This window comes from Pogona vitticeps, chromosome ZW-PAR (assembly GCF_051106095.1).
Source record: "Pogona vitticeps strain Pit_001003342236 chromosome ZW-PAR, PviZW2.1, whole genome shotgun sequence".
Classification (NCBI taxonomy): Eukaryota; Metazoa; Chordata; class Lepidosauria; order Squamata; family Agamidae; genus Pogona; species Pogona vitticeps.
In genome coordinates, this window is record NC_135800.1 from 7,936,570 (window position 1) to 7,958,831 (window position 22,262).

The 22,262-nt window shown below is 49.1% G+C and overlaps 2 protein-coding genes and 1 long non-coding RNA gene across 5 annotated transcripts in view; 1 reads left to right on the forward strand and 2 right to left on the reverse strand.

Moving 5' to 3' along the window:
- Window positions 1-19,199, forward strand: part of LOC110078838 (uncharacterized) — a 28,616-nt gene extending 9,417 nt beyond the window's left edge. Inside the window, exons 7-8 of one of the 2 annotated variants that reach the window (XR_013539630.1) lie at window positions 457-6,468; window positions 19,049-19,199. This is a non-coding gene — a long non-coding RNA (uncharacterized LOC110078838). Of the gene's footprint in view, window positions 1-39; window positions 6,469-19,048 lie in introns of both variants that reach the window. The other variant, XR_013539629.1, reaches the window with a different exon arrangement.
- Window positions 5,497-10,473, reverse strand: DPM2 (dolichyl-phosphate mannosyltransferase subunit 2, regulatory). The gene is made up of 4 exons (XM_020793465.3): window positions 8,327-10,473; window positions 7,701-7,790; window positions 7,117-7,219; window positions 5,497-6,440 (listed from the first exon to the last, which is right to left on the reverse strand). Exons 1-4 carry the CDS (start codon window positions 8,432-8,434, stop codon window positions 6,382-6,384), a joined length of 360 nt encoding a protein of 119 aa, XP_020649124.3. The 5' UTR covers window positions 8,435-10,473; the 3' UTR covers window positions 5,497-6,381.
- EEIG1 (estrogen-induced osteoclastogenesis regulator 1) overlaps window positions 11,247-22,262 on the reverse strand; it is a 48,130-nt gene continuing 37,114 nt past the window's right edge. Inside the window, exons 8-13 of one of the 2 annotated variants that reach the window (XM_020793292.3) lie at window positions 22,049-22,153; window positions 20,968-21,157; window positions 19,196-19,317; window positions 17,958-18,027; window positions 17,377-17,402; window positions 11,247-17,243 (exon numbers count right to left, since the gene is read on the reverse strand). In XM_020793292.3, the coding sequence (XP_020648951.1) occupies window positions 17,212-17,243; window positions 17,377-17,402; window positions 17,958-18,027; window positions 19,196-19,317; window positions 20,968-21,157; window positions 22,049-22,153 (545 nt within the window). In that variant the 3' untranslated portion in view covers window positions 11,247-17,211. The remainder of the gene's footprint in view (window positions 17,244-17,376; window positions 17,403-17,957; window positions 18,028-19,195; window positions 19,318-20,967; window positions 21,158-22,048; window positions 22,154-22,262) is intronic. The other variant, XM_020793293.3, reaches the window with a different exon arrangement.

Consider the following 22,262-nt stretch of genomic DNA (forward strand, 5'->3'; position numbering starts at 1 on the left):
GTGTCATGAAAGTGCATAATGCCATGAATTATACGTTAGGTTCCCCTTGACATTTAGTCCAGTCGTGTCCGACTCTAGGGGGCGGTGCTCATCCCCGTCTCCAAGCCAGAGCCAGCGTTTGTCCGAAGACAGTTTCCGTGGTCACGTGGCCAGCGCGACTAGACATGGAATGCCGTTACCTTCCCACCGAGGCGGTACCTATTTATCTAATCGTATCTGCGTGCTTTTGAACTGCTAGGTTGGCAGGAATTATATGTTAATGGTGTCTAAAAGGCAACTTCAACATCATTTCCTGTTACAAGAAAACATTGCACCAGTAAATCAGTACAACTTGCTAAGCACACCTATAATATTCCCTTTTGGGATGTAACCTAGGCCGTTATTTTTAAAAAAAGGCTAATCCGTAAAAAAAAAAGAGCCGACGTGACTTAATTACCCACTCTTTTCTCTTACAAGTGGCAAAGGCAAATCAGCCCCACGCAAAGCCGAGGCTCACCGTGGTCACTGGGTGATCGATCGCATGCTGGATGGAGGTCTTGAGCCCCTTTTTGAGCATGCAGCTGAGCTGGTAGGACTCGTGATCATGATTGATCTCAAAGAAGCCCAGAAGTTTCCACTCTTCGCGGATTCGCCAGAGGAAGCGGTACATGATCGGGCGAGTCCGCCGTTGGCTCCTGCTTCTCTCCGGTGGCTCTAACTGTGAGGCGAGAAGGAGACACACACACAAAAAGTCATGCTGTACAGCCGGGGCGGGATGAGAAGGGGTGAGAAAGACAAAGGGCCGTCCCTGCCATGAAACGGAACGGGACCGCTAGCCGTTTGGTTGGTTTCCATTGCAACCTTTGGATTCCCAAGGAGAGGGTTCTTTTTGGTTTTGTTCTCCGTTGCCAAAAGTCATTCAGCTGGCCTTGGAGGCGACGGCCATTGACACGGGGGGGGGGGGATTAGACAGGTGGCTTTGCTTCTCTGCCTCAGGCAGCAATATATCTGAGGCGGCCTCATCTAAGCAGTAACAAGCTGAGAGATGCAAAAGCTGTGCTCGTTCCTGGATTTATGGCTCAGTGAGTTGGGCTAAGCAAGATTTGCTCTGAGTTGAGAAAAAAAACTTTCGTTTAGCTCTTAAGGGGAAGCTCGGGTGACCTTCAGCCCTGTTTTACAGAAGATGGCCCCTCTCTTGGTACCTGTAATTTTGAAGACATGATTGCGTTGGGCAAGGAGGTGGCCCGCCAGCAAGATGGCGGCCAACCAGAGGATGCTGGTCGTTTCCCTAGAAACCATGGAACCCCATGGAATTTCCCAGTAAAGTGAGGCTGATCTGCCTTCCGGAGAGCCCTCTGAGAAAGCGGTCCACAGTCTGGTCATTCCCGGGGGCTGACCCAAGATATTTGACCGTCTCAGGCAAAGGAGAACATAATTGACCGCAGCCAGCTGGCCCAGTGGCCTTCTCCAACTTTTCTTGCCATCTCTCAGAATCTGGTGCAGACAGTAGGGCCGGCCATTGTGTTTCTCATTGCTTGTTAAACTTGCTCTTTTTTAAAAAAACACTGGAGGATGAGAATCAGATCTGGGATGTTTGGCAGGTAAACCAGGTTTTCTGCCACTTTCTGCCATTCCACGCCCCCCCCCCAACAAGGCACCACCAACAAAAACCTTTACAAAGAACTTACCTCCATGGTCGAATCCAGAAGGAAGATTCAGACCCTGTCAATAAAAGAAATATTGAAAAATTTAAATTTAAAGAGTATGAATTTTGAATTGTCACAGGAAATCATGGGCTAGGCTCCTGATTCTTAATCATAGGTTGATAGTTTATTGCTAGTTATGGGCAGAAGTAAATAAAATCATTTAAGCTCAATCTACTAGCTGAGAATTTTGTTCAATTTCATCCTGGCTTCCAGCGATTGGCCACCACCTGAAGGGCTAAAACCTTAGTTTTACTTTCTTTTCCTTAAAATGAAATCCAGGTTCTTTGGAATGCTTTGGGTCGGTTGCAGGGTTTGCTTTGCTATAACCCTTAGGGACTAGAAACTTTATTTTATCTTTCCAACAATGGGGGGAAAAATGAAGTTTTTTAAGAAGGCTGAATTTGCAGCCCTCTACCTATTTCTGCAATTAGGCAAGGCAACGGCATTAAATACATCACTTTCCTTTTTTTTTTCTGTTTCCTCTTGGAATGCCAGGGGAATTTAAATCTGGAAGGGGGCCTTAAAGGTGATCTAGTCCAACCCCACTCCGGAGGAAGGACCTGCAGTACAGAAGGCAGTGGCAAGGTTCATGAAGCGATGGTCATCATCCAAATACATCCAGAGGAGGAAATGTTTCCTTAAACAGGTCTTGTCCTTCCCTGAAGCCTTCTGATATCCAACCTGTTCTTCTTTTTCCTCCTAAAACCTCCCCTTCTCTCCTCCTCCTCCTTCCGTACGCTTTGTATTCTGCCCAGAATTCTCAGCACCTTCCCAACATGCTTCTCCACCGCCCGGTTCTAGATTTCCCCTTTTTGAGCCACAGGGACTTGGGTCTTCTGTGGACAAATGATTAGACCATCAAACATCTCCTGTCTCGAATATTTAGGGCAAACACCACCTTGTTAAAGCATGTGGTTTTTAAATGGACTAGATTCATTGACATGTGCACACACACAAAATTGTGTCTTATATTATATAGACATACACAGACCCATGTATATACATGCACAGAAACACTCTTTTAAAACCAGCCTGTGTTGTCTGGGACAGGACAGGAATGGCACAGACATTTTGACTGCAGAGTTCTCACCAAAAATAAAAATAAAAAAGGGGCAGGGAATGATTTTGGGTGGGGCTGGGGTAAATTTGGAATTACAGTAGTTGGTTCGTTTTGACCTCCCTCCCTCCCTCCGAATCAAGAACATAGCATGAATTATTTTGCTAGTTTTAATTTAAGGGATAGCTTGAATGAAAGCTTCAAATTAAATACATCACAACTGAGATTCTTAAATGTGCACTGTGGAGTGACATGTTCAGGAATAAATCCCACTGAAAGAAAAAGAAAGAAAGAAAGAAAGAAAGAAAGAAAGAAAGAAAGAAAGAAAGAAAGAAAGAAAGAAAGAAAGAAAGAAAGAAAGAAAGAAAGAAAGAAAGAAAGAAAGAAAGAAAGAAAGAAAAGATGGAAGGAAGAAAAGAAAACTAAGACAGACAGAAAGGAGAAAAGAAAAGAAATAAAAAGTTGGATTAAACTTTCTCCATCTCGGTTCAGACAAAACACACACAAGACTGCTGTCACAGACTCAGTCAAATGCACAATCATGAAATCATACATCAGAAAGCTCAGATTCCCAAAGAGATGCTTAGACTGGTCCATACATTTTTGAACCTCGTATATTGCATTTTTTTAACCTGGCCTTTTCCAGCTAAAGTGGAGAAACATAATAAAGGGGAGCAAGTGGAGGAAGATGGCCGCTGCCTGGACCCACCGTACAGGTTTGAAGCTTCTGGGGAGCCCCCACCCCACCCCATCCACCGATTTTGTTCTCACATCAGTTTTATGATATGCCGAGATACCTGAGCCCACCACGACCAGCTAAAGACCGAAGAGGGAAGCCTGGGAGAAGCGCCTTCCAACTTCTGCCGCTTGAGCCTCATCGGCCGGTCCTTCATCCCTCCTACGAGGGGTCTGGGAGGGACTGAGGCCAGCTGCCGGGATCCACGCTTTCTCTTTGCGCCGGAATGGGACTTCTGCCCAGTGCAGTGCAGGAACGTCTGCTGCATTGGAAGGTTCATGACATCAGCTTATTGACGGGCAGTGCAGAAAAGAGAGGGAGGGAGGGAGAGTGATGGGTAGGTGGGTGGGGGAGCCATGGTTTAACCAGCAAGCAGGGGAGGATGGATGGTGATGAAGCTGCCCCTCAGCAAGATCTGGCCTTGCTCGCTGGATCCGGAGACCAATGGAATAAAATTAACGCCCATAAAACTGGAAAAGTTTCCAAACCACAGCGTTGCTGCCTTGTGTACCCCTTGCTCAGCTTCATTTTCTGGCTTGCTGCAATGCCCAGGGAAGAATCCGTTGAGTCAGGGCTGGCAGGGGGGCGGAGAGCGGAAAGAAATCGGATCAGAGACCGGGGAAAGAAAATACGTCTCTTGGACTACGACGTCCATTATCCTGAAAGCAGCTGGGGTGGGGATTTTGGGACCTATAGTGTTTTTTTTTTAATGAACAACTTCATGATCTTAGGAGGAGGGCACGCAGATGAGTGGGCAAAGAAACAAGAGCAGAGCCCCACCCCCAAAAAATCTCCAGGTTATATGTATTTGTGGCTTTTCTTAGGATAGTCATTTCTGTCATGTTTTTCTTGGACAGGGTACTTTTATGGCATGGGATTGTAAAGGCGTGGAAACCCCCCAGCTCCTGCCTTGGGCTGAAAGCAGAAGCACTTGGAAGATGGCAACCCCTCTTTCAGAAAGCCCTGCTATTAAATGTCCAGCTGGGGGGGGGGGAAGAGGAGAGACAGTATTCAGAGATGGCCATTTATGAGGACCGCTCCCTTATGATGGCCTTGTAGGTCCTTGTTGAAGTTTGCTGAACTCTGTCCTAGGATATGGACATTTCCTTATTTTTCTATTGCTCTGTTTTGAAGCCTTTTTGTTGTTAACTGTTTTCTGGATCACCACAACCCAGATCTGCCGACACCATCAGAAAGAAGCAGACTTTTTCTGTCATACCTGGAGGGAGATCCAGAAAGAGACCCATTTTTTCTCTCCCCCAAACGCTGTTACCAACACCCTCAGAGGGGAGGAGAAGCCTTTATGTTTAATTAGATCCGGCTCTATGACGTTCCCAACTCATGACATGGTGTGATTTATAACTGACCATCAAATATGCAAGCTTAGACCTTTCTTCTTCCTCTGCCCTCCCTGCTCCTTTTCCTTTGGTGTCGTACCCTTTAAGAGAGTGAGCCTGCAGGTTCCGATCACCATAGCCAAGCATTGGTAGGCTGCTGGAGGAAACCTGTCTCTCTCTCTTTTTTGGAAAAAAAAGTGGAAATTCATAGCAACAAACTTTTAAAACGGAAGCCATTCAGCAGAATTTTGCCCTTGCCTCCTTCAAAAGGACCGGAAACTTGCTTGTTTAAAGTAAAAAGCCGAAGGCGGCTCGGGAGTTTCTCTAGGGCAAAGGTGGCGAAGTTTTGGTACTCTAGATGTTTTGGACTACAACCCCCCCAGAGTCCTTTATTACTGGTGATACAGGCTGGGGATTCTGGGAGTTGTAATCCAAAACATCTGCAGTGCTCAAACTCACACAGCACTCAAGCAGCGCCCACCATAATCCCATCCTGAACACTCCAGATCTTGCCGGATTTGGGATGCTAAGCAGGGTCAGACCAGAGATGAAAAAGGTAGGAAGGTGGGAGAGATCCAGAGTAGAACTGAGGACCAGGCAGCTTATGTTCCCAATGACCAACTCTCTTTTGGATGCACTCTTAAAATACAACCACAGGAAGAGGAAGAACGAAGCCAGACATTTTCTGCAAAACTTTTATTTGTACAGAATCCAGCCTGCGTTGCATCACCAGCCTGATCTGCCACGGGAGGTGGGGTGGGGGGTACAGAGCAGGGCAGACAACTGCCCTCCAACAAACACAGAGTGTCAGGATTGGGCCCATCTCAAAATAAAATAAAAGCATTACAAAAACTGAGAAGGAGAGTAGCACACGGGAGGGATCCAGGCAACTGCCAGGAGGGAAGAGAAGGGAGGTTAAAAAAAAACACACCCTAAAAACCTACACCCACAAAGTGAGGTCCTTTTGATACAGCCGCTACAGAAACCAGATTTAGGGGGTGACCAGAATCCCTTCCAGTTGTGTTTGACTCCAGCTCCCAGAAGCCACAGCCGGCCTGGCCAATGGGAAAGGAACATGGGCCCTGTAGTTCAAAATTCCTGGAAGGCCAAAGCTACTTCAAGCCTTCGATCTAGGTGGGGGTTTCTTAACCTTCAGCCCTCCCAGACGCTCTGGGCTTCCAGCTTGCAGAAGCCCCAGCCGGTATGATTAGCATCCAGGGGATAATGGATGGTGTAGTCCAAAACACCGGAAGGCTCCCAAATCTCTGTCATTGAGACTCTGGGGAAGTTTAGAGAGACAAACAGCCAGGGAGGCATCACGTATGAAATTAGCTTGTTAAACATATCCAGAAGGACAAGTACAGGAGACTATATTTTGGAGTTTCTCAAAAAGATATTTCCGATCCCTTTGGTCCATAACATGCAGGAAACGATGGCTGCAGCTGGGCCAGGCTGATGACGTGGGGGGCTTCCATTCTACAGTTCCTTCCCGCACCTGGTTGTCCGGCGGAACCCACTGCCACTGCAATGTTCCCCTTGAGTGCTGCGTGCCCCACCTGGGCACCTTCAGGCCGATTTCTTCGCAGACTTCCGGTTCTTCCACGTGATGATGGCTATGAAAGTCCCTTATAAATGCAGAGGACAGAAATCTAGGTAAGCACGCTGATGTATCACCTTGAAGCACAACACATATAGTCCAGCAGGATAATGGAGGAAGGGCCGTGTGTGTGTGTGTGTGTGTAGAGAGAGAGAGAGAGAGAGAGACGGGTTGGACTTAATGATCTTTAGGGTCCCCTTCCACCTCAGCCGTTCTGAGTTTAAGATTTCCCCAGGGTTGTTATAAAACCACAGGGATTAAAAGAATCAATCTCGGAAGGAGGAGGTTGGAATGTAAAGGGATTTTCTACAGATGCTATCTGTCTAACCGAAGGAATCGTGGAACTAAGATCTGGTGGAAAAGTTGGGATTGTGGTGGCGAAATCACGGGGGGCTGTTCTGTACGTTTATGATTGTCTCATTTTGCAATGAGAAGCAGCCTCCGAAGGTCGGCTTCTAGCGTGTCTTCTCGCGAGGGCCCGTGAGAGGTTGAATCAGAGCAAGAGAAGGGTTCTGGAAAGCCGTTTGGCCACGGCTGAGCCGACCCACGGGCAAACACGGGTGGGTAGGTTAAGGGGGAGAGATCCTGTGAGCACAGCTTAGCCTTCCTGCTCAAAAGGAACTGTGGGGTGGTGTCGTCCCCCTCTCTAATTCAAAGCTTCTGATCCGGGCAAACGCACGCAGAGACGCGCCGGTCAGACTCACCAACAAAGAGCAGCAGCAGCAAGCCGGCAACCACCGGTATGATCACGGAGTACTCTCGCGGCAGGAAATACGTGTGGATCACGTGGTTGCTCTCGATGAAGGGCTGGGGAAATTAAATGTCAAGCATTGGGAGAGAAAGGGGGGGGGGTTTTGCAGGCAAACCGTCAATTCTCGCACGGATCCAAACCATCGATAGAAAAACAAATAATTTCTGCACCGGTATTCCGAGAAGCGGCTCTTGCCCTATTGCAACGAGGAGTCTGTTGTGATCTTAAGGTCTGCTCTTTTCCCAGATGGATCTGGGCCAGTGGAGGCTCCCGTTTGTGGGTCCGTTTCCCTCCCCCCCACCCTTTGCATGAGGTTAAATAAGGGCAGAATGTGGAAAAGAGGGCAATTCCTTACCATCACAAAAATCTGCTGTTTTCCACACCCCACACCCCCGCAACTCAATCATGGTGGGCTTCCTAATTCTACTGAACTGGGACATGATTGAAGGGGGGAGGGACACACACACCAATATTGCCTTGAGGGGGGGTCCCTAAAAACAAGGGGACGAATACATGCGATAAAAGAAAGCAAAATACCAGCACGATGATCCAGATGGTGTAGTAAATAAAGAGGGTGAGGCTGAAGGCGACCAAGCCGTAGCCCACCAGCTGGTCTGCAGAGGTGGCCTGGAAAGAAAAAGAAGGAAAAAAGGGTGTTTTAAAAAAAAATAAATCAAAATCTAGCCGCCTAGAGTGGTCTTAATCGACTAGATAGGCGGGATATAGATAGAATAAATAAAATAATAAATAAATAAATAAAATCACGACCAGGCCCCCACGGCACTCTGGAGACTACGAACCCCATCAGCCCCACCCCCCGTAGTGGGGGAAAATGGGAGTTGTAGTCCGCCAGCTTCTTGGGCAGGAGATGCTTGGGGGGGGCCAAAGCGGCAGCGGGTCCCAATAGCAGCAGACCCCTGGAATCAATGGGGGGGGGGGGACGGGACGGGAAAGGACGCACTTATGGGGCTGGTTGATGAAAGGCGCCTTCAATTCAAGGGGGGGGGGGGCTCAGACTGAGCTGGTATTTTAGCCGGCCACCCATCCAGCCCTTTTGCACCCCAGCTTCCTTTTGCACCCCCCCTTTTGCACCCCAATTAAAGCAGGGAAAAAGCAAAAAGTCCTCTTTCTTCTCTCCCCCCCCCCCCAGCTATGAAACTCACCATGGCGAGGATTTTGCAATTTTGCAAAAACGGGATCCGCTTCCGGACTCCTAGAGCCAGGCAGGGCCGAAAGAGGAGCCACCAGGGACCATGCAACCATGCATGCATGCACGCCCGCACACTTCCCGGGCGGCAACCAGCGAGCAAGGATCGAGCCCACTGGGTGCGCTTTGCATGCCTTATTCGATGCCTCCTTTTGTTGCACCAGCTTTTATTTAAATTCAAAGGCGGAGGGGCTCCTCATAGGCATCAAAAGGGACGAGAGGGGCAACGTTGGGTATTTTGGGATCGGACGCTTCCGCAGCTGTGGTGCTAAAAAAAAAAAAAAGTAACTTTTCCCCGTCTCCATTGATCTCCGCCTCGGTGAAAGGGGGAATTTTAAAAAACTGTTTCTTGATTTGAACTAGGAAGTGACTTCTCCAATAAGCGAGCGGTCTCCTCTACTAGTGTTTGACGGGTTATTCTCTCTATGGACACGCGGGGGCCGCTCTAGCTCCTCCGAACTCAATGGTGCTGCGAGGAAGCCTCAAGAGATACAGTGATGCAAAAGACCACAACTTCCGGCTTCCTAGGGGCGTTTGCCGCCTCCTTGTTGATGGGAGGAACTTGGAAAGCATTTTGAATTTTTAAAAAAATTATTTGCGTTCTTGCAATATAGGAGTGATGGGAGTAGGGTTGTGGGTATCTGTATTTCTTTGTATATATTTCCTACACGCGCATGAAGCCATTGAATGCTTCCTCCATTTATCTCTGTGATGAAAATCCAGCCTGTTTTTCTTAGCAGTGGCATAGCAAGAGGTGAAAAGGGTGTGTGCACTGTAGTGGATTGCAGATCCCATCATCCACCACCACCAGCTGCATGACCAAAGGCTCATTCCTCACCTTTGCCCTGCACGATTTGTGTCCCAAACACGTTCAAACTTTGTTGTTAAGTTGCATTGGGTCGCTTCTGACTTCATGGCAACTCTTACCAAGCGAGCGATCCTCAGAATGGCCTGTCCTCAACAGCCCTGCCCAACTCTGATCAAATTCAACCCTGTGGTTAGGGAGTTAGCCCCTCTCGTATTGGGTCTTCCTCTTTTCCTGCTGCCTTCCACTTTTGCTAGCATTATTGTCTTTTCCAGACAATCCTGCCTTCTCGGGATGTGCCCAAAGGTGGACCGCCTGGGTTTCAACATCTCTTGACTCCAGAGATAATCTATAGCCTTAATTTGATCTAGGACCTACTTTTCTACTTGCTTGTGAGTTTTCGATCACATCAGGAAACTGCAGAGGCATGCCCAGCCTTCTTGCACCCCGTCCAAGGACATTTCATCCAGAGAACTCCCTGTCTCCAAAAATTTTTTGTTTCCTTTTGTTGACCAAACAATGAAAAGTCGCTGTGGAGCAAAGTTGCTGGCTTGGGTTGTGTTTAATCATTTCAATGATTTTTTTTTCCTTTTTAAAAGGCTTCCAGTTCCACAGATGTTCACCCCTGCAGAGCTCAGACATTTTCTGGGCCCTGGGAAAGGACATCCTTCCTTACTGATGAGATCCTTGATTATAGTCTCCATGTTATATTTTAGTCTTCCCAGTAAGGCAGGGGTGACTAGCTGGAGCTTCCTCAACTAACAGGCCAACCAGTGGTTAGCAATTGAGAGCTAGAGTCAAAACAACCCACTGCTGTCTCTGGTATTCAGTATTTTAGATTAATTCGATTTGGGGGATTACCTGCTCCAAAGCTTCATTTAGGCTAAGGAGACCGAAAATAATTGTTAAGTTTCTCCCTTTCCCCTGCTTCTTCTGTTCTAACCAGCAAGAGTGACACCACACAGGCATTTCAACTCGTGGATTGTCTTGAGAAAATGGTTTGTGTGTGTGTTGGGGGAGAGAATATTCTTCCCCCTTCCAGTAAGATTAGAAAATTGGGGTTCTCGAGTGAATTTGACGGGACATACATTCAGGACTCAACGTAAGCATTTTTTATTACAAGCTTGGGAATATCTGGCTGGCCACTTTGGGGAACAGGTTGATCGATTTTGTTTCACCAGCAAGGGCCTTTTCGATGGTGATGATTTATATGAAATTATTTTTACCCTGTTTTTCTCTTTGAAAAGGATCCGAGGCATCTCGCAACTTTGAAAGGCAACATTTAAAGTTGGAAACAATGAGTATAAGTGGTGCCTCGCTTAGCGATGTTAATCTGTGCAGCAAAAATTGCTGCTAAGCGATTTCATCGCTAAGCGATATTAAAAAGCCCATAGAAACACATTAAAAGCTGCATTCCTATGGGCTAAAAACTGACCTTAAAGCAAAGATCCTCCATACGGTGGCCATTTTCACTGCCTCTTAAGCGAGGAATCCGTGCAAAAACACAGCGGGCGGCCATTTTGCTCACCCGGCGGCCATTTTGGAACTGCCAAAATGGGGATTTGAGATGATCGCTTCCCTCCGATCATTGCATAGCGAATTTTCCCCATAGGGAACATCGCAAGGTGATCACTTTTGCGATCGCAAAAACAGCATTGCAAAGCAATTTCTTCGTTAAATGGAGCGATCGCTATGCGAGGCATCACTGTACAATGGTTGTTGAGGACAATGGGCTGTCAAGTCAATTCTGACATATAGGGGGGACCCTTTTCAGGGTGTTCCAGGTAGAGCAGAACTAGAAGTGGTTTCCCATTCATTCCCTTCTTCTGGGGGATGTCCTTGGATTGTGCAGCTTGCCCAAAGTTACCCAGGCTGGCTCTTCTCCCAAGATGCCCAGTTGGGGAATCGAACTCTCAGCCAGAGACCTAAAACACTGGGTTACCCTGCAAGCTAAGGGGCTTTTTACATTAATGAAAACATCAGCAGTGCTGTATATTCAGAGCTTTGAGTGAATTGTGAAAGGCAAAGAAGAAAACACAATAACAATAAAACAACCAAGACAGACCAGGTGTGATGTACCAAAAGGAAAAAAAAACACCTTTATTTTCCCCAGAATTGTAATGCAGTTTGACATTATAGTGAATTCGTCTCAGTATTTATGGATTCTCTACAACAGGAACCAGGTAACAGAGAATACAAACACGGACAGGTTGAGTCAAAAGACGGCACGGCATTCCATCAGAAAAACAGAAAACGCTAGAGGAGCAAGTTAAAAACTGTGGAAGTGAAAAAAGAACACACACGCATATGCACACATTAACTCATTCTCCTCCGGCCCCACAAACCTTTAAAGAATAATCAAAAACAGAGCAGCTAAACTAACGCTGCTCCCACACTTGCTTTTAATGGCAATTACGTCTTTTGATTTTAATCTGCTTTTACGATTCCAAAGTTTAGAAAGCGTTAAAACTATCTTTTTTCCCCCAAGTTTGCATAGTCCTGTTTTTCCCTTTCCAAAAATATCTACGCACGCTCTTTCTCTCTCTCATCTTTCGCTATAGAATTATCTGAATATAAATCGAGCGCGTTGTCCAGTCTGAGCTTTAATAACTTTCCAAGAAAATAAACGTGATCTCTCTTTTTCTCTAACCCTGGCAAAAATATGGGCTTAGAAACCAAAACCAGCAAACATTATTTCTCGAAGCAAGATAAAAAAAAAGAAATCAAGCAACCATCCTCTCAAAGATTTCCAAGTTCCTTTTTTTAACTTCTCCGGGTTGGGAGGGGGAGGGAAGAAGGGGGAAAGACGACACAGGAGAAGGGCCAGATGCTACCGCCCACCGGTGGGGACTCAGCAAAATGTGGCCCTCTGAATTTTGGGGGGCACCAATCCGGCAACCACTTGCTGCCAGGCAGAGTGTTTGGGGACTGGATCGGATGAAGAGACAAGCCCTGATCCACAGGGCTAGAAGGCAGGGGGGCAGACATTTCGGCAGCCAGCCTGTGGAGGAGAGGAACACTGGATTTACTTAGCAGCTCCTGAGATCAAGGGAGGAAGAGATCCGCTCTCCCTCTGGGGGGGGGGACCCCTCTCGCCAGGAGAGGCGCAAATGGGTGCCATTAACAGGATGCGTACCTGGCACAGGTGTGGGGAGGGTGTGCGTGAGGACCTTCCAGAGGTTCCCAGAACGTGCCCAGTCCAGCTGGCACAGCCATCCATGTTGCTTTCAAAGTAGCTTGGACGGGGTGGGGAAGGGCAGAAGGATCAGGAGGAAGCAGAATGAAAACCAAGCCATTTCAGATCGTGATCAAATCATAAACCAACCATTCCCCCCCCCCCCTTGGAGTCTTAAACATCTTTAGAAGAAACCGATCACACTTTTGTTGAAAGGACGACAACAATGGACGAGGACTACAACATCATCACAGGAAGGAATTAAATTCTCCGAAGCGGCTTGGGACGGGTGCCCGGGCCCCTTTGGCGACGGCAGAGGCGCCAGGGACTTATTCTGTACGGCAGGGGTTGATAAAGTGCACCTCCTCCAGATGTTGCCGGACTGCAACCACCCCCCCAGCGCTCCCCACCACAGGCAATGGTGGCGAGTGCTGACGGGGAGCCCAGGCCCAGTGAGATCGGAAAGACCTTGCCCACCAGCGCTGCAATGCCAGGAAAACAGAGGGATCCCGATCCGTGTCTCTGTTTTCGTCACAGTCACCTGGACGGTGAGCAGCATCAGCGGAGTCCCAGGTGGCCTCCCTTGCGCCAGCCTCCAAAGAACATCCTGCCGGGGGCCCTTCTACGTTCTGCACAGCAGGTTTTCAAAGACACCCACCCAACGGGAAAAGGTTCAGGCTGAACCGGATCTGATCTCGTTTGGCACCGGACGTGGAAAGGAGCAGAGCCCAGCTCCGCTCTCTGCCTTTTCTCAAGCTAGAGCAGGGGTTCCATCATCTTACAGTTAACAGCGGCACAGTGGAGCCGTTTGCCTCACTTCCACGGCCTCATTTTTCTCCCTCGCTGCTGTAGATCAGTGCTTGAGGTCCCCAGATGTTCTTGGACCACAACTCCCAGAGATCCTAGCCAGCACAGCTGGCTTATGGGACTTGTAGTCCAAGAACACCTGGGTGAACCAAGGTTGGGAACCACTGAGCTAATGTCTTTGCACGCTCGTGAGTGAATGCATCTCAGATGGAATCAGTGGTCAGAAAACCTGAAGACTTTTCAGGTTTTGAATATTGCAGAAGGAGAACGTTCCTCAAGACGCTGTTCTGTCCAACCCACTGAAAAGCTAGGGAGAATTTTGAAAAAGAAAACCCCCTGCACTCCCCCAAAAGCAAAAACAAAACAGCAACGAAACGAGGATTCTTTAAAAAAAAAAGCTGCAAACACCAGCCAGCTGGTTGATAAAACATAATTCAGTACATTGTAAGATCAAAACAAGGAAAAGAAGAAAAAAAATGAAGAGCAAAAGGTCACCCAACGGAACCCACGATTTCAGAATTTCAATTTAAAAAAAAAAAAAATGGAAATCAGCATTTCCCAAACAGTTTATCTTCAAGTCAACTAGAAACAAAGACACCGAACATGCCAAGAGAGACAGTGCCTGGGGTGTGAACACAACGTTTCAAGCAGTAGAAGAACTGGCGACCAAAAGCATTCCCAGTTTCACCACCACCACCACGGACCAAATCAACAGCAAGAGCACTGCACCTAAAGGAGTCACAGAAATAAGACTGGGATGGACCAGGAGCGAGGGAACCTAGCCTTCTTCCTCCAGGTCCAAAAGACCTTTCACGAGCCACGAACATTTAGGCCTTGTCTTGCCTTCAGAGAGATCTGCACTTGGTCGTACTGGAGGCAGGCTTTCCTCTCGGACCTCAACAGCCAGCAAGAGGCAGGAGAACAAGCTCGTGGAAAGTCAGTGTTGGGGCGAGGAAGGGATGCCCGGAATGAGGATGCTACCTCCTCATTCTGTGAATGCCGTGGACCTATATGAGAAGCTGCTCCCTCTTGGCAGACTGTATGATCCAGAGCGAGAAAATGTTCCACCTCGGATACCGTCTATCGAAATAGCAGAGCAATGCTTACTCTAATGGACTGATTTACTGCGACGCCCAGGCCATGAAAGGCACATGCTGGGTGCTCCTTCTCTCCTTTCCTCCCCATGGCCAGTGGGTGGACAAAGCGGAGCCCTCAGACTCCGTATGACCCCCCCCCAGGGCGCATAAGCGAAGCCCCCGCTCACCCTCCCCACCCAAAATCCTAGCCGCCCGGTTTCTGAAAGTCTCTTCCCCCAGAATGGTGACTCGAGACGGTCCCAGCCGGACAGAGGCAAGAGGAAAGCTAGCGCCGCAGTGCTGTTGGGCCCTCGCCCTTGCTGGCCCACTCCCCTCTCATCCACTTCTGCTACAAGCAAGCACAGTGGTTAGATCCCACCAGCATCCTTCGCTGTGGGATTAAAAGAAAAGAGACCGCAGCCTCCTCTGGTGCCCAATCATTTCCCCCACCCCCACCCCGGTTGCATCCCCAAAAGTGTGTGCTTGTGGATGTGCTTGTGGATATAACCGTGCATGGACACGTGTGGGTGCAAGCACATACACAGGTGCTGAGCAAAACACACGACGACGCCTCAGCCACCCTCTCGCAGCGGTGGCTGACAGGTTGCCCCTCAAGAGTGGAAACCAGCTGGGTGGGCTACCACAGAGCAGCAGCAAGAGAGGAGGTGGTGTCACGAGGAAGACAGCCCAGGGGTGGGGAAACTGCACACAAAAGACCACAACCACCCCCCTTGCCCCCGGGGCAGGGAACAGCCTTTAGGACCGGCACCAACAGATCTCGCATCTAGAAGACTGCCGTTAATGGCACAGCTTCACTGCCATACACACAAGCTTAACTCTCTTCTGCCACATCCCAGTGATGGTGATGGTGGTGGTGGGGGGGCGAGGGGAAGAGCGAGCCAAAGCATCTGTTGCCCAGAACAAGAACACCCACACCCTTCCACCCCAAAGCCTCGTGACTTAAGAGTGAGGACACAGTGAAAGCTTCTGAGGAAAACAACCAACCCATGGCAAATGGGAGGAGGCGGAAGAATCAGGCAGCAGAGGCATCTTTCCCTCCCCCCCTGAGATGAATGCTTACTACAAAAAGCCTTCTTTCACAGAGTGGGGAGCTGTTTGGGACAGATCTCCCCCCCCTTTTTGCTGGAAATGATGGATACCAGCATAGGATCGGACTGCCTCCATCTGCTGCATCGAGACCTGGAAGGAATGTTTCAGAAAAAAAAGCATCCAGCCTTTTTTTCAAACCAGGGGCTCACCAAATGCTTCTGGCAACTCCCATCGGCAACCAGGACAACATGCTGCCTGCAGATGATGGGTGCTGTTATCTAACAAGCCTAGTGGGCTGCAGGCTAAGGGAAGCTACATTGCACGACACAAGCAAGCACGTGGACAAATCTGTGCATGTTTTAGACTGGGGAAGAGACACCCCCACCCAGTAATTTTTTTTTTGCTCCGCAGCACCCAGAATCCCTTTTCACGGGTTACATTAGCAGGGGCGATGGGTGTTGTAAGTCAAACCACGACCACCACCACCACAACAGGAGCGTCTTAACTTCCTATCCCTGGTTTAAAGAAAGCTTCCCCACAAATTGAACTGGAAAAAAAAATAGCAGCAATAAGATCCCTGTTCCAAATGCAGGTTCAACCCGATTGGAGGGACGGAGTAGAGGCAAGAGAAATGCAAGGAGAAAAATCACCAAGGGGACCCAGATTTTTTTGTGGGGACTAGGGGAGGAAATCTCTCTCTCTCTCTCTTTCTCTCTCTCTATATATATCAAAACATTCCCAGCAAGCATGGAAAGAACTTCCTAGCCACAGCATCATCACCTTCTGATTTGGGAAAGCAATCATGGGTGCATTTTAGAATGATTCTTGGACAGGCTTCCAAATAAGTAGGGCAGGATCACCAGAGGGGCTGGGTGATTTTTTTTTTGCATCTTAAAACCCCTCCCTGGCCAAAGATCCTGAGCAGTGGCTCTTGGTGGCACAGAAATTCAAACCCAAACGGACAGAGAAGACTCCACGCTTGAAAACAGCCTTTCGAGATCCTCTTCTTGGCCATGGCCGAAATCTGTAAATGTGCTCCCCTCTTGGGGAAAAACATGGGGCGTTGCCCCTTTTCATGCCCTTCCCTGAAAGCGGGCGTGGGTGGTGGTGGAGGAATTTATGCAAAACTGCAGTTCACGACACTGGCAGTTACTGATCGCCTCTTACTGATTCCTGAAATGCACTTTTGGAATGAAAAAGGAAAGGGGGGGGGACCCCAAACCCTATTCAAGGAGGATCTTCAAGGGCTTCTACTTTCCATGGTTAGATTCAGGGTGCTTGATGTCGTCGTTCAAAGTCCTCATGGTGAGATCTTCTCAGAGCCTAGAAGGCGAGAGAATCCTTTCGGTCAAAGGGGTTTCTGTTGCGGCCGAGGAGGGCGGCGGCGACGGCGGCTGCTTTTACGTGGCCTGTGCATTAGGTCAGCCCTGGGTCTTTCTTCCCCTGCCGAAGGATACGGGATTTGAGGCGGGAGAGTGTGAAACAGAGTGGCATCATCAAGAGTGGCATCACAGTGGTATCACCCAGTGGTTGAGAGGATGCAAATGGTCAGTGGAATGAGAATTTGCCCGGAGAATGGAGAACTCTCTTTCATGTCTCCCTCCATCCTTCCGACGAGGCGGTTTTCTCGCCCCCACCTTTCAGATCGGCATGGCTCAAAGCGCGAGACGCTTCTCTATGGACTTCTGCGAGGCTCCCCAGGAGCGCCCTGTCCTCAAGAGCCGTTCGGGAGCGCCTGAGTGCTGGGGAAAGAGGGGTTTTGGAAAGTCCTGCCTGGAATGTTGTAGGAAGAAGAGGGCTAAAAAAAAGAGAGGGGGAAGGGAATTGAAAGGTGTCGGGGCGGGAGAGTGGTGGTGGCATCCATCGTGAGCAGGAGACCATCTCCAGCGGGTCTCCCCTCGTCCGGTTCACATTTTAATGGGTCTCGATTACCACTGGCTCGTAAACTCCAGATGAGACTCTGTGTAAGAAGGGGAGGGAAAGGAAAGAAGTGTTATTGGGAGGTCCAAAGAAGGCAAGTGCACTCTTCAGCGCCTCAAGTTAATCTCAAAAAATTAAGAACCGTTCTGATGGAGATACGGAAGGCAACTAACCTGGCCTGAAATCAAACGTCAGAAAGCTTTTTTGGGTGGGTTGGTGGAGAGAAGAGAAGAGACAGACAGGGCTTTAATACAACAAACCTCACCATAGGCTACGACGAGACAAACCGCCACAGAGAGAAATCTCAGGCTTCCCTGATTTTCCACCCTTCGGGCCAGGCAGACATAGCCCAAAATACCAGAAGCCAGGCTGAAGAATCTCAGGCACCGGGCAGGGCGGACCTCCCTGCCCTCTGCGCATGCTCATCTTCCCTCTTGATGCCTCTGGAAAACTGAGCTGCCATGGTTTAGCAGTATCCCAGCCGGTGTATGACAATCCCCCCTTTCTCTATGACTGATATCTTGCTTATGGTCTATGGCTCAAGGATTCTGGGAGTTGTAGTGTACAAAAAGTAACTTTCCCAAGCCCTGTCCAAACAGGTTCACCTTCTCCAATGGCTCTCAGGGGATGATCCCACTGTCCTCGGCCAAGGACTTCCACCGCTACAGCTTAGTGACATGCACAAAAGATGTTTTCCCTACAAGCAAGGCCTGACCTGGAGCCTTTCCGAAAGGATCTGGGCCGGGGTCCTTACCTGTTTGCGAGCTGTATCCCGCTAAGGGTGGTTCTGCCATCTCTGCTCACAAACAGCCTCAGGTTACTATCTGTAGAAGGGCAAAAGAAGACAAAGCGAGAGGAAGGTTGAGAACAAAGAACCGCATACCAAGCCCTGGGATTCCTCCGAGAGGCTGAACCACCTGAGGTCGAGTGCCAAGAAATAACGCCCTCTGCTTCTGTTTGACTCAGCCACAACATTCCAGCCCCTCCGGTCTCAGGGAGAGTCCTGCAGCCGCGTGCCTGAGAACGTGCGGCTCCTGGGAGGCCTGGCGTTCTGAGCGAACATGGCAGGAGACACGGCGCAACGAACAAGGGAGGGGAAGGGGTGCTGTCGGTCGGGCTCGGTTAGTTGCGCGCAAGCACCAGATGCCAGGCAGGGGTTGACAGGAGGGTTAACAGACAGTGTGTAGAAGTGGCAGGCTCAGGAGAACAGCTGTGTGGAAAAAAGCCAGGAGAGGTGGGACACGCGGCCTTCCCGAGGAAGGAGGCGACTCCTTGATGGTCTGGTCTGCATGCCTGAGGACGAGGAGCCACAACACAGTTTCTCCTCTCCTGGCAAGAGAGTGGGGTATTTTTGGGAGCACTTGGTGGCAGAGAAGACTGAGAGAACCACTCCCTTCTATGCAACCAATCCAAAGGTTGTGAGAGCACTGGTTTAATGCAGGTAGGTTGATCCTGTCACCCTTCTTGACCAGCCAGAACAGGGGCAGAATGGCTGGAGAGTTCAGGGACTTAGGTCTCAGGCTGCAAAGCCAGAGGTTGGCAGTTTGATTCCCCCAATGGGCCTCTTTGACAGGATCCCGGGGGGGAGGTCCCTTCCAGCTCTGCAGTTCTAAGATGATGATGATCTATAGTGAGCTTGATTCCGGTGCCTCTGCCAGAAAGAACCATGCTCGTTACTTAGGGACTGGAAAGCGACTGGGAAATGCACTGCAGCCTCTGAGGTGCAACGTCAGTTACAGTGCCTTTATCCATGCAGGAATGACTATGGGGTGGTCACCTTCACCCCCAACCAGATACTATGGCCTGTTTGTAATTATCCATTCTGTCTCTGTGTTTCCCTGAAAGCAGGTGGAAGCTGAAAAGCCCTCTGAAGAGGCGTAGGAGAGAATGTTTGCAAAGCATTCATCAGCCGAGCCAGGGTTTATAGAACCCAACGACCAGGGGGAGGCCAGAGAGGAACTCCATTCGAGAAGCACCACCAAAGAGCCTTACCTTCATTGTTACTGACATCTGTGAAGTCCTGACTCTGCATAATTTTCTCCACGATATCGTCCGCATCGATCCGGGTGTCATCCACCCACGTAGGGTGGCTTTCCACGGAGTCCTTCTTCCTTCTGAAGGAAAAAACAGAACGGAGGAAGCACATTAAGACTCGCTTGGGTGCTAAACACCCCATTTCCACTCAGTGGAAAGCACCGATGGGACATACATCCATATCCCAGGCCTGACCTCCTGTTTCGGACTTCTGTCTTTTCCGTGTCCCTTTGCAACAGAAATTATTTTGAGGAAGCTTTTAATGGTTTGGGACCACATGGGACTGTTTTCTTCTTTAGGCACAACTCGCTTACATGCTGAAGTTATTTAAGCAACTCATCACTCTTGATCAAAGGAAAGGTGACTTCAGATCACTCTCTGCCCGTTTCTGGCTGCGTGTTGCTTTAAAGTGCACAAGTTTATTTATTTATTTTAATACAAAAACCTGTCCCTCCTCTTGAAAAAGTTAATGCCTCGTAGAGCAGGCTTTTCACTCACATATATATTTTATTCCCTGCAACTCCATACCCTCAGTTATGGTTTCTCACTTATTTATGATTTTGCTCGAGGGTTGTGCATGATGTAGCTTTTAAAAATTCATCGAACGGCTTCTCTGTTTCAAAGCTAGTCCCAAAATGCAGCAGCAAGGCTGTTGCTCCACGGCAGCCCACTCTGTATAGAATACAAATGGTTCCAAAACTTCCCCCGCCCCCAAGACTGTCCCCTTTCTCCCAGGCATCTCCAGTTAAAGAATCTCCAGGGAGCAGGGTGGGGGGCTGGGAGAGGTCTCTGAAAGCTGTACTCACTCAAAGAGTCCAAACGGCCGGGCCCTAAGCAACCTAAGGCACCTAGCTCTGTAGGTGTAAGGAGAGAAGGGTTCCCCAGGCTGGCGTGTCTTGATACTTGGGGTTTCAATCTTCACAGCCCCTGCGAGCCAGGCCAGTGGCCCAAACTCTTCAGGAGTGGTGGCCTAAAACTCTGAGGGGTTACCAGATGGGAGGATGACCGATTTCTCCTGTTCCGAGACAGGGTCTCCCCCCAACTTCTGCATGCTCTCTGCTTCCAGAAGGCAACCTCTTCCTCCCACCAGGAGCCTCGGCCGGCAGCACCCTTCTCTCAAAGGCACGTTTCGGTTGGGCCCCCTGCCTGTTGGCTTTCTGGTGGCAGACAAAAGCCTGCCTCCCTGCCTTCCATCCAGCCCTTGCTGGAGTAGAATCACCAAACAATGGGAGTTGCGTCAATGTTCTTTTACCAAATTCCCACAAGTTTGCTTTTGGGACGAACAAGCGGATTCAGGCCAAGGGCTCCTGACAGATGTGCTGCATGTCTTAATTTTAAATCGTCATTACTATTTTAATGGTTTTCAACATGACTGACTTACACTATACAAGCACAGACTGAAAAGGACGCAGTTAATGCAATTATGTCTTAATATTATAACCAGTTCAATTATGTTTAATATGTACAACCTAATGTTTTAAATCCATGCTTTTCCCCCTGACTCATAGCCACCTGTACTCCTAGTTCAAAATAAAGACAGAAATAATTTCCTCTTTTGCCTTTAACCCTAAAAATGACCGGAAGTTCCCTTCCGTTCCTGAAACCTTGCCATCGATGCCCTTCCCAAGAAGGGCAGGGAACCCTCTGCCCCCTGCTCTCCTTTCTCTTTCCAGCCCATCTCTCTCTCTTTCTTTAGCGGGGAGGCTTCGGGAAAACCAACTGGTTCTCACCTGGACGACCTTTCCGACAGAAGGGCCGGTCTCGGCGGGCGTGGTGGCTTCTCGGGCTTGTGTTCGCGCTCCCCCTCTGGGCACTCCACGGTCATGCTGAGACCCCCCGAGGCACTGCTGCTGGTGGAGGTGTTGCGGCGGTGGGTCAGGTCAGACATGCTGGAGGACTGCGAGTGCTCGGTGCTGTAGCCTGTGAACAGGAGGAGTGCAAGGTCAGAGAAACTGGTCTGTTTCCACGCGCACAAAAAACCACAACCAACAGGCAGGGAGTATCTGCACATTGTCCCCTCCGCCTGCAAGCAGATCAGGAATGGGAAAGAGTGTTGCCCCCCCCCCCCCAAGACGTTGTTGGACTACAATCCATGTTATCTCCATTGGTGGCTCTGCTGGATAGGGTGGACCAGCAGTGTCATCTAAAAACACAAGTCCCCCCACCCCTGAAACTACCTAGGCTAAATGAAATCATTTTTGCTTTTAAGGAAGTAGGGAAAAGAAGAACCAAAGTGGAAGGTGAAAGCTAAGTATCTCAGCTTGGCATCCGTAGCCGTTTTTACCCCTGGACCAAACAGTATCTGGGTGAACCTTTGGTCCTAATGGAAACCACTGGTGCTATTTAAATTAAAGGAAAGAACAAAACAAACCCAGATCCCTGGGCTTAAATCCAGTGGCTGCTTCCAACTAGAAAGACCTGTTAAATCCATAGGATTCATTTATGTGTTGACCCCCTTGATCAGCAACTGGTTTAATAGGCTCCACTCTAGGGATTAGCAATTAGATTTAAGACATGGAATCTATGCATTTTTATATGTTGTCTAGTTCGGTCCCTGCTTCATTGTCAAAAAGAAAGTCAGAAACCCAGAGACTCATGGGAGTCAGTAACACCCACAGAGTTCTGCCTCTTCTGCAGAAAGCCTCCCTTGCTCTTGAGTAACCTCCCTTGCCTTTCACAAAGCTAACTGAGCCACTGCCAAATTCTAGGGAGCATGAAAAAGAACAGACAGGTCCAGAAAGAAGCCCACGGAGGCACCACTGCATGGCGTACTTTGGGTTTCCTTGGCAAACTTATGTGGCGAGCAGTTACCAGAGATTTTGGACTGCTGGCTGGCGTAGCTCGAATTCCGTGAATGTCCGGAATGGAAAACTTCCTCGGGACTGGACAGGTTTTGGTCTGGTTCCTCTGGTACCCCTGAGAAGACAAGGAAACAAAGTCATAGGGGAAAAGACACACACACACACACACACAGAGAGAGAGAGAGAGAGAGAGAGAGAGAGAGAGAACAAGAATGCCCTGGCAG